This window comes from Patella vulgata, chromosome 6 (assembly GCF_932274485.2).
Source record: "Patella vulgata chromosome 6, xgPatVulg1.2, whole genome shotgun sequence".
Lineage (NCBI taxonomy): Eukaryota > Metazoa > Mollusca > Gastropoda > Patellidae > Patella > Patella vulgata.
In genome coordinates, this window is record NC_065884.2 from 5651271 (window position 1) to 5665442 (window position 14172).

At 36.8% G+C, this 14172-nt stretch overlaps 2 protein-coding genes across 2 annotated transcripts; one reads left to right on the forward strand and one right to left on the reverse strand.

The window, feature by feature from the left end:
* The first annotated feature begins 93 nt into the window (after window positions 1-93).
* On the forward strand, window positions 94-8441 carry LOC126824958 (uncharacterized). Its single transcript, XM_056101678.1, has 6 exons — window positions 94-280; window positions 1560-1621; window positions 2335-2433; window positions 3374-3488; window positions 4293-4365; window positions 6939-8441. Exons 1-6 carry the CDS (start codon window positions 191-193, stop codon window positions 7241-7243), a joined length of 744 nt encoding a protein of 247 aa, XP_055957653.1. The 5' UTR covers window positions 94-190; the 3' UTR covers window positions 7244-8441.
* A 2389-nt stretch (window positions 8442-10830) lies between these two features.
* On the reverse strand, window positions 10831-13962 carry LOC126824955 (PI-PLC X domain-containing protein 3-like). Its single transcript, XM_050554417.2, has 3 exons — window positions 13888-13962; window positions 12912-13070; window positions 10831-11750 (listed from the first exon to the last, which is right to left on the reverse strand). The coding sequence occupies exons 2-3, from the start codon at window positions 13006-13008 to the stop codon at window positions 10927-10929; spliced, it is 921 nt and encodes a 306-aa protein (XP_050410374.2). The 5' UTR covers window positions 13009-13070; window positions 13888-13962; the 3' UTR covers window positions 10831-10926.
* Between the last annotated feature and the right edge of the window lie 210 nt (window positions 13963-14172).

Sequence of the window (14172 nt, forward strand, 5' to 3'; positions counted from 1 at the left end):
TTATTGACAGCATGACTAGTATCATATATGTATGACGCACCTTAACTTCCTATTGAACAAGGCCTATATATATAAACTGTAACACGACGGTAATCGACATATCGATACATAACACCCGAATAATCTGATCAGAAAACATTTAGATTGAAATCTGAGTAAGATTGTACATCAGCCAGATACGAAATTCAACATGACAGCCATCATTAAGGAATATATCAAGTTACCCGGAGAGTTTGAAAATTACTTAGCTTTTGCTTTATACAACGTTTTTACACCCCAGGTAAGTATTTTCACACCTGCAAGTAAACGTTTTTAAACCCCAGGTAAGGATTGTCACACCTGCAAGTAAACGTTTTCACACCCTAGGTAAGCGCGTTGTCACCCCAGGGAATTGATTTTCGCACTTATTATTATTAAAACATTTTTTGGCGTTCTCACTCATGACGTCAGCTGGCAGACAATCGTCATTCAGAAGATGGCCACGGAGAACGCTATGTGGCGTCATATGTCGATTGTGGTTTAGGGTAAACAGCGCTCGCGCTAACCCTAATCCTAGACCAAGCCTAACCCTTACCCCAACCCTAGCGCACAATCCACATAATGACGTCATATGTGCAGGACCGTCTCCGATCTAGCGTTCTCCGCTGACCACCGACCATGTTCCGTTTTCTTTTCATGTTGAGTGAAGCTTGTATTATTACAGCCCCCCCCCCTCCTCCCGATCCATCTCCTTGATTTGATATTTGTTATTAATTTCTTGCAATGTCTATGTAGTATGTCTGGTCCGCAAATTTGTCCTGTCGGTCTTGTTCTGCGTGTAGTGCTGGGCCCTGTTTCTCGAAATCTTAACTAAAGATAAGATCCAAATTTTAGTAGATATTTCAATTTTGATTGGCTAAGCACTAAAATCAATCTAATATTATCCAATCAAAATACTAAAATTTGGATTTTACTTTAGTTAAAGTAGCTAAGTCTCTAACTCAATATCATCCAAAATCTTCGACATTGAAAACACGAATTATTTGTCAATTTAAATCAACATTGGTGTTGTGACCTTACGGGGAAAAGATGGGCTTCTCATATCCAATAATTAAGACAAAATAAACATTTTACCGTTGGTACACGAATCGTGTACACGAATCGTGTACCATGGCCCATTTCAGCGCCATTTTTAACAAGGGACTCGTAGAAAGAGGCTAGATAATATTCCACAAGTCATGTCAATCTTATCTGGAGAGCATGCGCAATAAATGCTATCGGTATAGAGTGGAATAACTAGACGCAAGAGATTGCCATTCGATTGAGACTTCTGGCGTATTTCGCCGAACATAACAGATTAGAAATTGCAATAAAAACAGAAACGATTGAATGTAAATCAGTTTATATACATTCACATTACATTATTATGTGCGTTGCGACCCATTTGTGTCAATTTCTAGGTCCCAAATATTAGCGATTTAGCTCCTTTAAAATTTCGTGAAACAGGCCCCAGTTTTTTTTACACTTACTCATAGTGGATGACAGTTGCTGATGTTTGTTTTGTTTTATTATATTGACAGGAATGTAACGAATTGATTGAAAAAACAGAAGAGATGGGATATAAACCTGCTTTGATAAATGGGTAAGTTGTTGTCTCCAAATAACTATTCTATTCTTTAATATCACACTTGATCTTTTAGATGTGTGTGTGTGTGGGGGGGGGGGAGTAGGTTATTTAAGGAACTGGACCCCAAGTGCTACGGATCTTGCTGTTCGCGTTCTTGTTCTTGGACCGCACTGTTCAAAAAAGCCCGCGACTCCACTAATTTAAGTGTGATCGACATGAAACGTGGCATGTCTGTTTGTTGGACAATGTCGCGTCCATTGGCAGAGAGAGAGAGAGATAGAGAGAGATAGAGAGAGAGAGAGAGATGGGTTTCACGTCCACTCGACACAAAGCAAGTCATTTTGGGACTAACATGGTTCAATTTTATTCAATAATTCGCTTGCGCGTAGGGCTCTTTAGCAGTGGGATCGATCGTCGGACTTCTTTGTTAGGTTCTAAGCTTGTCGTAGTTCACGTCGAGGGTCAAAAACAAAATTCATGAATATTAATTACCGAGTTCGGATGTGACGAAAAACCGAGGTCCCGTGTACAAATTGGCGTGCAAGTAAAAGAACCATTGGCTATTGGAAGAGGAGGACGTAGCGAAGCTGTCCGGGCAAAATTTCAGTCATTTCATTACAGAGAATAATACATGTAAACTAATATAATAAACGGTTAGAATTATCATAGAATTAATTTATTTTCAGACAATTTTATCAACCAAGCAGAAGGTAGCACAATCGATGTCTGTGGGAATCGACAGAACAATCTAATAGAATCTGGAACCGTGTCAAAGATTACGTTTGTTCAGAGATCGAAAATGATCGGGTTACAGGATTAAATAAACAGTACGATTAATGACTTTATATTACTATTTTACGATTAATAACTTTGTTACTATGTTACGATCAATGACTTGATGTTACTATGTTAAGATTAATGACTTTATGTTACTTTTTTACGATTAATAACTTTATGTTACTATGTCACGATTAATGACTTGATGTTACTATGTTACTATTAATGACTTTATGTTACTGTTTTACGATTAATAACTTTATGTTACTATGTTACGATTTATGACATGATGTTACTATGTTACTATTAATGACTTTATGTTACTGTTTTATGATTAATAATTTTATGTTACTATGTTACGATTAATAACTTTAACGCGCACTGGAACACAGTACTCTGGGAGTGGTGCTATACACATGCAGAATAATAATAATAACAATAATAATTATGTTATCAGTAATAACTATATGTTGCGAGTAATAACTTTATATTACGATTAATAACTTTATTTTACGATTAATAACTTTATATTGATAACTTTAGGTCGCGATCAATGACTTTATGTTATAATTAATGACTTTATGTTATAATTAATGGCTTGTAGTTAATTAATAACTTTATGTTGATAGTAATAACGGTGTTACTATCATTGACTCTATGTTCCTATTAATGACTTTATGTTACTATGAATTACTATGTTAATATTAATGACTTTATGTTACGATTATAACTAAGTTACGAGTAATAACTTTATGTCACCACAAATAACTTTATTTTGCGATTACTAACAGTATGTTATAATTGCTAACTTTATAAGGCGAGTAGTAACTTTATGTTACAATAGCTTTATGTTAGTGTAGGCCATCGAAAGTATAAAAAAAAACGAAACGAAATATAGACTGTATTTTAATCAGATTGAGTCGTCATTAGCTCAATCGGTGCAAAAAATAAATAGAACGATAAACCCCATTTCATTTTATCTCTTTGTAGGCTGAAGTTTTTAAGATATGACCCAGGTGAATATTTTAAACCACATTTTGATGGATGCTATACAGGAGAAAATGGCGAGAAGAGTTATTTTAGTTTACAGCTCTATCTGAATGAGGTAAAAACGTTAAATGGCAAACACAACCAATTGTGGTATTTCTATGGAATAAACTATCAAAGTCAATGAAACATTTGATGTCTATGGGCAATTTTGAATCACAACTAAAAACATTTTTATTTCAAAACCCTGATCTGTAAATGATCAATGAATATAACAACAAACAATGTCTTAGAAACTAAATCAAAGCGCTTTATATAAATGACGATATTATTGTTATTATGAATCAAAACATATCTTTTACTATTTGGTCTGAATCCTACCCAGCCTCTTCCAAGTTTGGACATTTTCTATATTGTCACCCCTGTCCCCATTACGTATTAGTGAAATGGGTGCTTTCAAAGTGATCAAGGGCAATAACCCTGGCAGTACAATTATTAGAAATCGTGGAAAACCAATAGGATTCTTCGTCTCATGACCTTAAATTTAATTCAATCGGATATAAACTTACTTAAGCCTCTAGAGCGTCCACGAACGATCGTGGGCGCCGGTCCAATGGACTGACGGACCGACGAGGGCGACAACAATATACAACCACATTTCAATGGATTTTTTTGGTCATTATTGACACAGTGTCGCTATAATAACAATCACTGTCGATGTTGCTATACAGTATACCACAATGGTGACGGGATTTTAAAACCCGAACCCCCGGTGTCCTCCCACGCGCAAGCGAATTAATGAAATAAAATTGAACCTTTTGTGTCTAATGGACGTTAAACCCCATTTCTCTGTCTCTCATAAAACCCGGATGTCACTCACCATCATTGCCACAGTAACCGATGAGTGCTTATATATTTACAGGGTTTTAAAGGTGGGTCAACAACCTTTATCTCGAAGATATCTGGTGATCGTGTGGAATTTGTTCCTAAAACAGGTAAAATAAATAGAAACTAGCAGGCCCCGTGTTCACAAAACATTCTCAGACTTAAGTTAAGAATTCTCTCTTGAAAATTGATCGCGTTATTTTAACTGAAATTTGTCCCTTATCAAACTTTTGCTGTTTTAATGTATCAAATACATTAATAAGAAACTATGTGCAAAATTTTGTGTTTCTGGATCAAAGATATTTCTCATGAACATTGATTGAGTGTTGAGTAAATTCTTAACTTCAGTCTGAGAATGTTTTGTGAACTTGGATCCAGGATATCATAAGAACGGTTTACATGACCTTAAAAGCCATAATAGATGAGCGGCAGTCTACAAAATGACTAAAGCGCGTATGGATATTAACAATCATAACCTCCACTATACAGCTGAGTTTGGTCTCTTGTGCAAAAAAAAGTAACAGATTTTTTTTAAAAACATGCATCATTTTTTGGTCTGAATAAAAATTCAAGATTTCTTTTCTACTTTTAATAATAAGAGTTAGATATACAAAACAAAATCAATGAGTTTTCTAACATAAATTGGGGGGTTGGATGGCCGAATGGTTAGCACGCGCACGCTGTAAGGCCTGTGATTGAGTCAACTGGCGTGGTTTCGAATTCCCGGTTGAACGTGACAAGGAGTCGCCTGTCCAACCTCGTGGGTTTTCTCTAGGGCCTCCGGTTTCCCCCCACTGCTAAAAGACCCCTACGCGCAAGCAAATTATTGAAATAAAATTGAACAAAAATATGTTAGTCCCGAAGTGACCTAGTTTGTGTCAAGTGGACGTTAAACCCATCTCTCTCTCTCTCTCTCTCTCTCTCTCTCTATGCCTGTGTTTGTACCGTACGAAACTTGCGCTGTCTGTCTACAGTTAGCTCAACTGGATGTTTCCACAGCTCGGCATGAAAACACAGACACGAATGTTGAGGAAGCCAAATCGACGATTTAGTCGAAAACGCTATCTATGCTTCGAGAATATTGAGAAGTATTTATTATGTTTCCCTTTAATAAATTTCAAAATGTATGTTATTATTTACATACTCTATCCTAAGTGGCTACGACGTTGGCTCGCTAGCCTGGAGGTCGGGTGTTCGATCCCTGTAATGGTCGAGAAAGTTCATCCAGATTTTTCGGCGTGGTTCCCTCTTGTCAGTGATGCAGGACGGAGGGTCTGACAAGGAAAGTTGTCTAATCGTTTGGATTGGACAAAACACCGAGGTCCCGTGTACATATTGGCGTGCACGTAAAAAATCCCTTGACAGTTGTAATTCGATATAAGAGTAGGCCGTAGTGCCGCTGTCCGGGCAAAATTTCCCTCATAGCACACTGTATGGCGTATGCCCGTCTTCATTAGCCCAGTTCGGAGCAGAACAGTAGGACGTTAAACCCCATTTTATTTCATTTATATACTCTATGGCAATCTGAACGACAGATTCACTCTTCCTGCAGAGAAGTGACTCTGACACAGTGAATAGCCATTATATCCATATGACGTTATCTAAACGTCACAGGTCATTCGAGGTCACATCAACAAACAAATGTAAACACCATCATTATGATCATTATCAACATTACAAGACACAATGTTACATTGTAAACAATAGCCTTCTTGCAGCCTTTAGGACTGTATAATCCGTACAGAACGTCTTATCGCTTCTTCCAATGATTTTTCACAAAAATAACATCATCTACAACTCTAGATTTGACGTCGTTATATTGGCACTATTTTGTGCTTCGGTCGTGTCTATTTCAGATATACACAATCAATTCTGTTAATTTTTTTAGCGTGGGGGTTGACTAAAAGTTAATTTATTTCAGTTCTAAACAAAAATTTAAAACTTTAACGCAATTTTAAAAAAATAGCCAAATTCTGGCTGGGATTACTGAGCAAAATGGCCATTCACTGTATATGTGCGAAAAAAAAAGCCAGCTACCATTTAATTTTCGTACGTTAGTTACGTACGACTCTATGGATGTTATAGTTTATATTTAAATATAGTAATACACATAATAAGTTGGTGTAATTTTTTGATTGACCATGTAAAGTGTACATATATAATGTCTGTTTATGAAAGGTGTAAAACGAATTAGAACTGAATTACAAAATAGTATTCTAATTTTTGAAAATGGCGATCTTTCAGGACAGAGATCTATTCACAAAGTAAATAGTTCTATAAGCAACATAATTACAAGACAATAATGTATAATCTCATCTAGGAGCCGCCGTACTCGATCCCAGTGTTAGCCGAGAACGTTCCTCGGGATATTCCGGCGCGGTTTCCCCGTGTAGTACAGGGGTGAGGGTTAGGGGGCGTGACAAGCACACCTTTCTAATCGTTCGGATAGGATGCAAAGCCGAGGTCTCGTGTACACATTGGCGTGAATGTAAATGAACCCATGGCAATTGGAATTCGATATAAGAGTAGGCCATAGCGCTGCTGCCCGGGCAAAATTCCCCTCATAGCATACTGTATGGTGTATATACCTGTCTTCATTAGCCCAGTCGGAGCAGAACAATAGGACGTTAAAACACATTTCATTTCATCTCAGTTCAGCATCGTTTCTTTGTTTTTGTTGCAGGAGCTGTACTAATATTCCAACAGGATATTCTACATGAAGGTTCATTGTTAGAAGAAGGTAGAAAATATTCGTGTAGAACAGATATTATGTGTAGGATAAAGCACGAGACTGAGGTTATGCTGGGGAAAGAAAACCTGAAGAAAATAACCCGAGAAAAAGAAAAACCGAGGCCAGAAGTGTTTCATCCCCAGCATAATCGAAGTCGAGGACTTTATCTTGCTTATAAACCGTCTATGTTTACATATACGTACAATGAGAATATCCCAGAATTCCAGAAAGAAAAACCTGATATCGTGTATTCCTAAGGAAAATAAAAACCTACCTTGGAAGAATAACCCGTTACAGGTTTAAAGAAAAAAACTTTCAGAAGAATAACCCCAAATTCCCATGTATATATCCAAAGTCGTCCCGACTTATTCCGGGCATAGAATATACCCCAAAGATCAAAGGGATTTACCGTGATAGGTTTATAAGTCAGCATAAAACAAACCTCATTGGACCCATAACAGTTTGTTAGATGTTGATACTGCTGGCAGTGCTCACTCTGGGTTTCAGTTTTCAATTTAATTTATTAGCAATATATTTTTATCGCGGAAATGGCGATCGACTGTGTGAGCGCTGACTGCTGGACACCCAATTCATTATTTGATTTGATATATTATACATTTGTTGTCTATTGTTTGAAATATATGTGTATATTATTTGTGTTGTCCGCGTGTTTGTCTTGTGTAATTATTTGTGTGTATGTTGCGGTAGTAATGAATTCAGTAGCTTCCGTAATTAGTTCAGCCAGACTGGCGTTAAAAAAGGTGATCAAATAAAGTGAGTGTATGTCCTCCTCAAACATCTTTATTGTGACTCAATGGCCGGGAGGTTGGATGGCCGAATGGTTAGCGCGTGCGCGTTGTATCATTGAGTCAACTTGCGTGGTCTCGATTATTTCAATAATTCGCGTGCGTGTAGGAACCCGATAGGCAACAAAGAAGATAGGACGACAAACCGAGTAGGCGCATGGTTAAGTACTCTATCCGTTAAATGTGCACCAGTCAACTCAAGACGTATCTGTTGTTTTTGTGTCAAAATTCATATTGTCGTTAAATTAATAAACTTCATTAGATTATATTATATCGGTTGTAAGGAGTTCTTCCTTTCGTTTCACTACTAGAACACACAGGAATGCGATTTGTTGATCGTTTCAATTGTGAATATCAACCTGTTATAGTGCCAACATCAACCTATTATAGTACCAACATCAACCTATTATACAACATCAACCTATTATAGTACCAACATCAACCTATTATAGTACCAACATCAAAGTACCAACATCAACCTATTATACAGCATCAACCTATTATAGTACCAACATCAACCTATTATAGCACCAACATCAACCTATTATAGCACCAACATCAACCTATTATAGCACCAACATCAACCTATTATAGTACCAACAACATCAACCTATTATAGTACCAACATCAACCTATTATAGCACCAACATCAACCTATTATACATCAACCTATTATAGCACCAACATCAACCTATTATAGTACCAACATCAACCTATTATAGCACCAACATCAACCTATTATAGTAATTGTGCCTTTTGCTAATTTTAAATTCTCGGAATTAATAAACAAATCTCTCTGTTGAATGATTTTTGAAATTTTACAATAACACATTTGAAGTTTTTTCTGGTGTATGGTTATTATTCTAGAGAATATCTTAGAAACCGTTAAAGATACCTTTCAACCTATTTTCATATGTCCGTCCTTCCGTCCTTCCGTCCCGATTTCGTTTCCGGAGTATATTTCATTATCCTTTCGAGAAATCTTTATAGTATTTTTCTGCCTATTGCTTTGCTAATCGTTCGTTTCAATTGTAAATTTGATATTTTAATTGAAAATCCACAACATTGCAAATTCGTTCATTCCAAATATAAAATACATCGTCTAGTAATCGCTTCAGTTGATTTTCTAAATCCAATCTGTAATCTACGCCATATTTATTTTCTAGAATTAGTATAATTATTCCTCTAGAAATTATTCTATTTTTAAATTTCTGAATTGTGGCGACACCTTGGTACCCATCACTATACCACAAATGGTGTTTTTAATTAATTTTGTTTTGTCAAATGTAAAGTTATTGTTAGGTATATATTACATTATAAATAATGCATGATTAATATAAATTGCATATTGTACACTGATTACATATGATTTATTCTTCTATTAAATATTAAATATCGTGCATGAATTACATGTATTACATGATGTTAATATATGTACATGTATAAGAACTTTACATATATTACTGCTATTACTTTACATATACTTTATTCTGTTATTAAATGTTAAATACCGTCCATGAATTACAAATAAATCTTTTATTACAAGATCAATATCTTTCATCGATTACAATTCTTTTATTCTGTTACTGCATCTTAAATATCGTCGATGAATAGATGGAAGGTAGACTGGAATCCCGAACACCTTGCTGGCTCGTTATTCGTTTTTCGCGAATCACCACCAACGTGCAACACCGGGATCAATCGTGGTTAGTGAGTCAGCGCCTTACTCACTGTGCCACCGTGACTCCCGACCGTCGACACAGTTTACTAACATGTTAAAGAATCAAACTTACACGCCGCTTCCAATATTTAACAGAGCAGCTTCGTATTATCGCCCACTCTAAACAAATTAGGTAATTTCGGGACTAATATATGGTTTTATTTCATTTCATACTTCATTTGCGCGTAGGGGTCTTATAGCAGTGGGAGAAACCGAAGGACCTGGAGAACTAGGGGGAGGCTACTCCTTGTGACGTACAAGTTGAGTCAATGACAGACCTTATGCTCATCCACCTCCCCGTATTCCAATATAATGTTTGGACCAGTAATTTGCACGAATAGTTCCCCAAAACTCTCAAACAAAAAACAAACAACCCAAAAACATAAAAAAAAACCTGGGCAACAGGGTGCTGGCTGTCTCGTAACCTGGCTGTTTCGTACTTAGTTCATTCGTACCTCAAATTGATTCGAGCCATTTCCTATGTTACTGAAATCGGTTGAAATAAATTGAATATGCCGAATTAGAATTAGAATATGCACGAGATTTGTACCTCAAATAGATTAGTTCCTTTTCCTAAATCCAACGGCTGTGCTAAATTTATAAAAAGTGCCCGTGACTAGTACAGTTAATACAGTGTGATTTCTTTTGTTTAATTTATACCTATAAATATTTCTCCACGTTCAATGTTTATACGTGGTTACTGACAGCAGGACTAGTATCATGTTCTATTTATAGTATACTCTCAGTCGTCATAGTCTATTTATAACATAGTTGTCAATATATTTGAAATGGAATGAAATGTAGTTTAACGGTCTATTGTTCTGCCCTTACTGGGTATACGCCATACGGTGGGCTATAAGGGATATTTGCCCGGACATCCGTCCTACCGCATACTTTGTCACGTGCATGTCAATATGTACATGGAACCTCGATTTTCGTCCCATCCGAAGGACTAGACAGCTGTCCCCGCCAGACCCGCCGTCCTGCATCACTGACAAGGGGAATAACGCATGGTTCGAGCACGGGACCTCCAGATTAGCAAGCCAATGTCTTACTCACTGAGCCACTATGGCTCCCGAATTCAAAATAACCCTTGTAATATGTCAACTAGACCGTAGACATTAATCATTTCGGTACGGATCTTTTAAGATTTCAAAGAGGACTACTTTCATAACAAATTAATGAAGAACTCATATTTCACATTTTATTTAAATGATCAACGTGAATATACACTAAAATATAGTTCTCATGTCAACACCAAAAAATAGAATACAATTATCCTATATAAAGGGTACTCTTCCTAGCAAAATGTGAGGAAATAAAAAAAAACAAAATCAAAACAAAATGAAATTCTAAAAAGTTTAGCTTGAAACGTGGCTACGTTTGGTCGCAGAAGTTGCTTATCGTTATTAATTTACTTATTGAAAGCCAGAATTGTTGACATAAACTCGTACTGATCTGCGAAATCAATCAAACATATGTTCATCTTGTTCGGCCCAGCCACTTTGGTTGATAGCCAGGTTACAACAGCAGGGGATGCTTTATCAGCGAGGGCCGTCTTTAAACTTTGGCAACAATTATTTACAGTGAAGCAAGTATCGGGGGTTAAAACACCCTGATAGCTAAGAAATATTTGCTCGTGGTCACCAGAGTTTTTGTAAACGTTTTCTAAACCCTCCTCGAGTCGGTTCACATCTGTTGTGTTGAACCACGGAGAACGAATGACGCTACCCGGCCATATTTTGGAATTGTTCGTTGCATGATGATAAATAACAATGACTTGAAGTTTTCCCGACCATAACTTGTTTAATGTCAGCGAACCTGTATCCTGCAATGGACAAACTTTATCTCCGAATATTTCCAGAATCATTTTAATTAACTGTTCGTGTCTTGCATTCTTCATCTCTTTGTTGAAGTGGTTAAAATCAAGAATTATGACTTCCTTGGGATGCTCATCGAGGAATCTATACATAATACGTAAACAAGGCTCGACTTTATCAGCATACAGAGTGTGATAAAAATAAAGATCTTCAGTGTCCGGTTTAGTGGTTACTCGTAAATCAAAATATCGAATACCAGCTGTCAGTTGCTGAAGAAAGTTCATATTTTGTGTTTTTGCCCATCGATAGATACATGTACATCGTCCAAATATGCAATATAAACATTTAAGTGCATTAGGAGCATCTGGAAAAAGTCCTTCATTTCTATCAAACTCATACGCACCCGAATCGTGACAACCTGGAAAACAGAACAGTGGTAACCATAATTCTGTTTTAAAAGAGGACTGATATTTTAATTCTTTTCTCTCATTTTATTTTCCGGCTTAACCAGATTTGGTCGTAATTATTTCATTGTTTTACTTTCGGTGACTAACAGAAGGTCATGCCATCCCATTATCTATGGCTGTTTATACATAGTTTCCTTTTACTTTTTCGTGGCAAGGAGGAGGGTCGCCTGTCCAACCTCGTGGGTTTTCTCCGGGTCCTCCGGTTTCCTCCCACTGCTAAAGACCCCTACGCGCAAGCGAATTATGTAAATAAAATTAAACCATATGTTAGTCCCGAAATGACCTAGTTTGTGTAGAGTGGACGTTAAACCCCATTTCTCTCTCTTTTACTTTCTTGTTGGAAACGATAGGTCGATACGTCATTAGAATACGTTAGTAAGCAATGTGACCGATTATATCAACCGTTACTTCAAAGGGAGAGCAAGAGCGACACCAACCAACTATTAATTCAATAAATCGTTGATTGGAGGAACTGGGGGAAAAACCACTAGGTTGAACATGCGACCACACTCCTGGTTACGTGCAAGTTTGAGCTTGGGCAAATAGTAAAGATATTTATGGGCACAATTCAAGCCCCGTGAAACGAATTTCGTTCTAGTTGTTCTGCAACTGTGTCCAACGACAACCATCCACCCAACGCTTTAATCAACTAATTAAAACAAGACTAAAGCAAAAATAACGGACTACGGGCGTATTAATATGTGTAATCGCACAAACTCATATCAGGGGGATCAATAATAGCTTATTAATACACAAAATTTGAATTCTCGTATAAGAGCCACACACCATTACGCCTTGTTGCCACCCCCTTGTGAGAAATGATGAGTGACGTAATTAGCTTCCATTTTTGTATTTCTCGATGCCAAAGTTTGTGAGAAGTTCAATTTTTTTAAGGAGAGTATTTTTTTCGTTGGGGTATTTGATAGTACAATGGTACAGATACCTTTATAAATAACCATTTATTAAGTCGTTCGTTCATAATTGAAGAAATCAATTTAAAATTTATGACAGTTCAGACAGTAAATGCGAAACAGGAAGTGTTTATTTCCTTGATGAAAATAGGGACTTTCTGACAGCTGTAGAAAGGAGACAATCACTCCATCTGTACCTACCTGGTATGGCCAACTGATTTAAAGGTGTCTCATGTAGATGTTCAGGTAAATTTGACATCCAATCAGGATTTTCTGGAAAAACTGCATATTTTGACATTTTGTACGGCAGCTATATTTGTTATCTTCTCTTCAGTCTTAAATTGAGTTGTCCTCCTTTATCTGAGAGAGAGAGAGAGAGAGAGAGAGAGAGAGAGATGGGGTTTAAAGTCCACTCGACACAAACTAGGTCAATTCGGGACTAACATATTTTTGTTCAATTTTGTTTCAATAATTTGATTGCGCGTAGGGGTCTTTAGCAGTGGGGGGGAAACCGGAGGACCCAGAGAAAACCCACGAGGTTGGACAGGCGACTCCTTGTTACGTTAAACCGGGGATTCGAAACCACGCCAGTTGACTCAATGACAGGCCTTACAGCGTGCGCGTGCTAACCATTCGGCCATCCAACCCCCCAATTTATGTTAGAAAACTCATTGATTTTGTTTTGTATATCTAACTCTTATTAGAAAAGAAATCTTGAATTTTTATTCAGACCAAAAAATGATGCATGTTTTTAAAAAAAATCTGTTACTTTTTTTTTGCACAAGAGACCAAACTCAGCTGTATAGTGGAGGTTATGATTGTTAATATCCATACGCGCTTTAGTTATTTTGTAGACTGCCGCTCATCTATTATGGCTTTTAAGGTCATGTAAACCGTTCTTATGATATCCTGGGCCCAAATTCACAAAACATTCTCAGACTGAAGTTAAGAATTTACTCAACACTCAATCAATGTTCATGAGAAATATCTTTGATCCAGAAACACAAAATTTTGCACATAGTTTCTTATTAATGTATTTGATACATTAAAACAGCAAAAGTTTGATAAGGGACAAATTTCAGTTAAAATAACGCGATCAATTTTCAAGAGAAAATTCTTAACTTAAGTCTGAGAATGTTTTGTGAACACGGGGCCTGCTAGTTTCTATTTATTTTACCTGTTTTAGGAACAAATTCCACACGATCACCAGATATCTTCGAGATAAAGGTTGTTGACCCACCTTTAAAACCCTGTAAATATATAAGCACTCATCGGTTACTGTGGTAATGATGGTGAGTGACATCCGGGTTTTATGAGAGACAGAGAAATGGGGTTTAACGTCCATTAGACACAAAAGGTTCAATTTTATTTCATTAATTCGCTTGCGCGTAGGGGACTTTAGCAGTGGGAGGACACCGGGGGTTCGGGTTTTAAAATCCAGTCACCATTGTGGTATACTGTA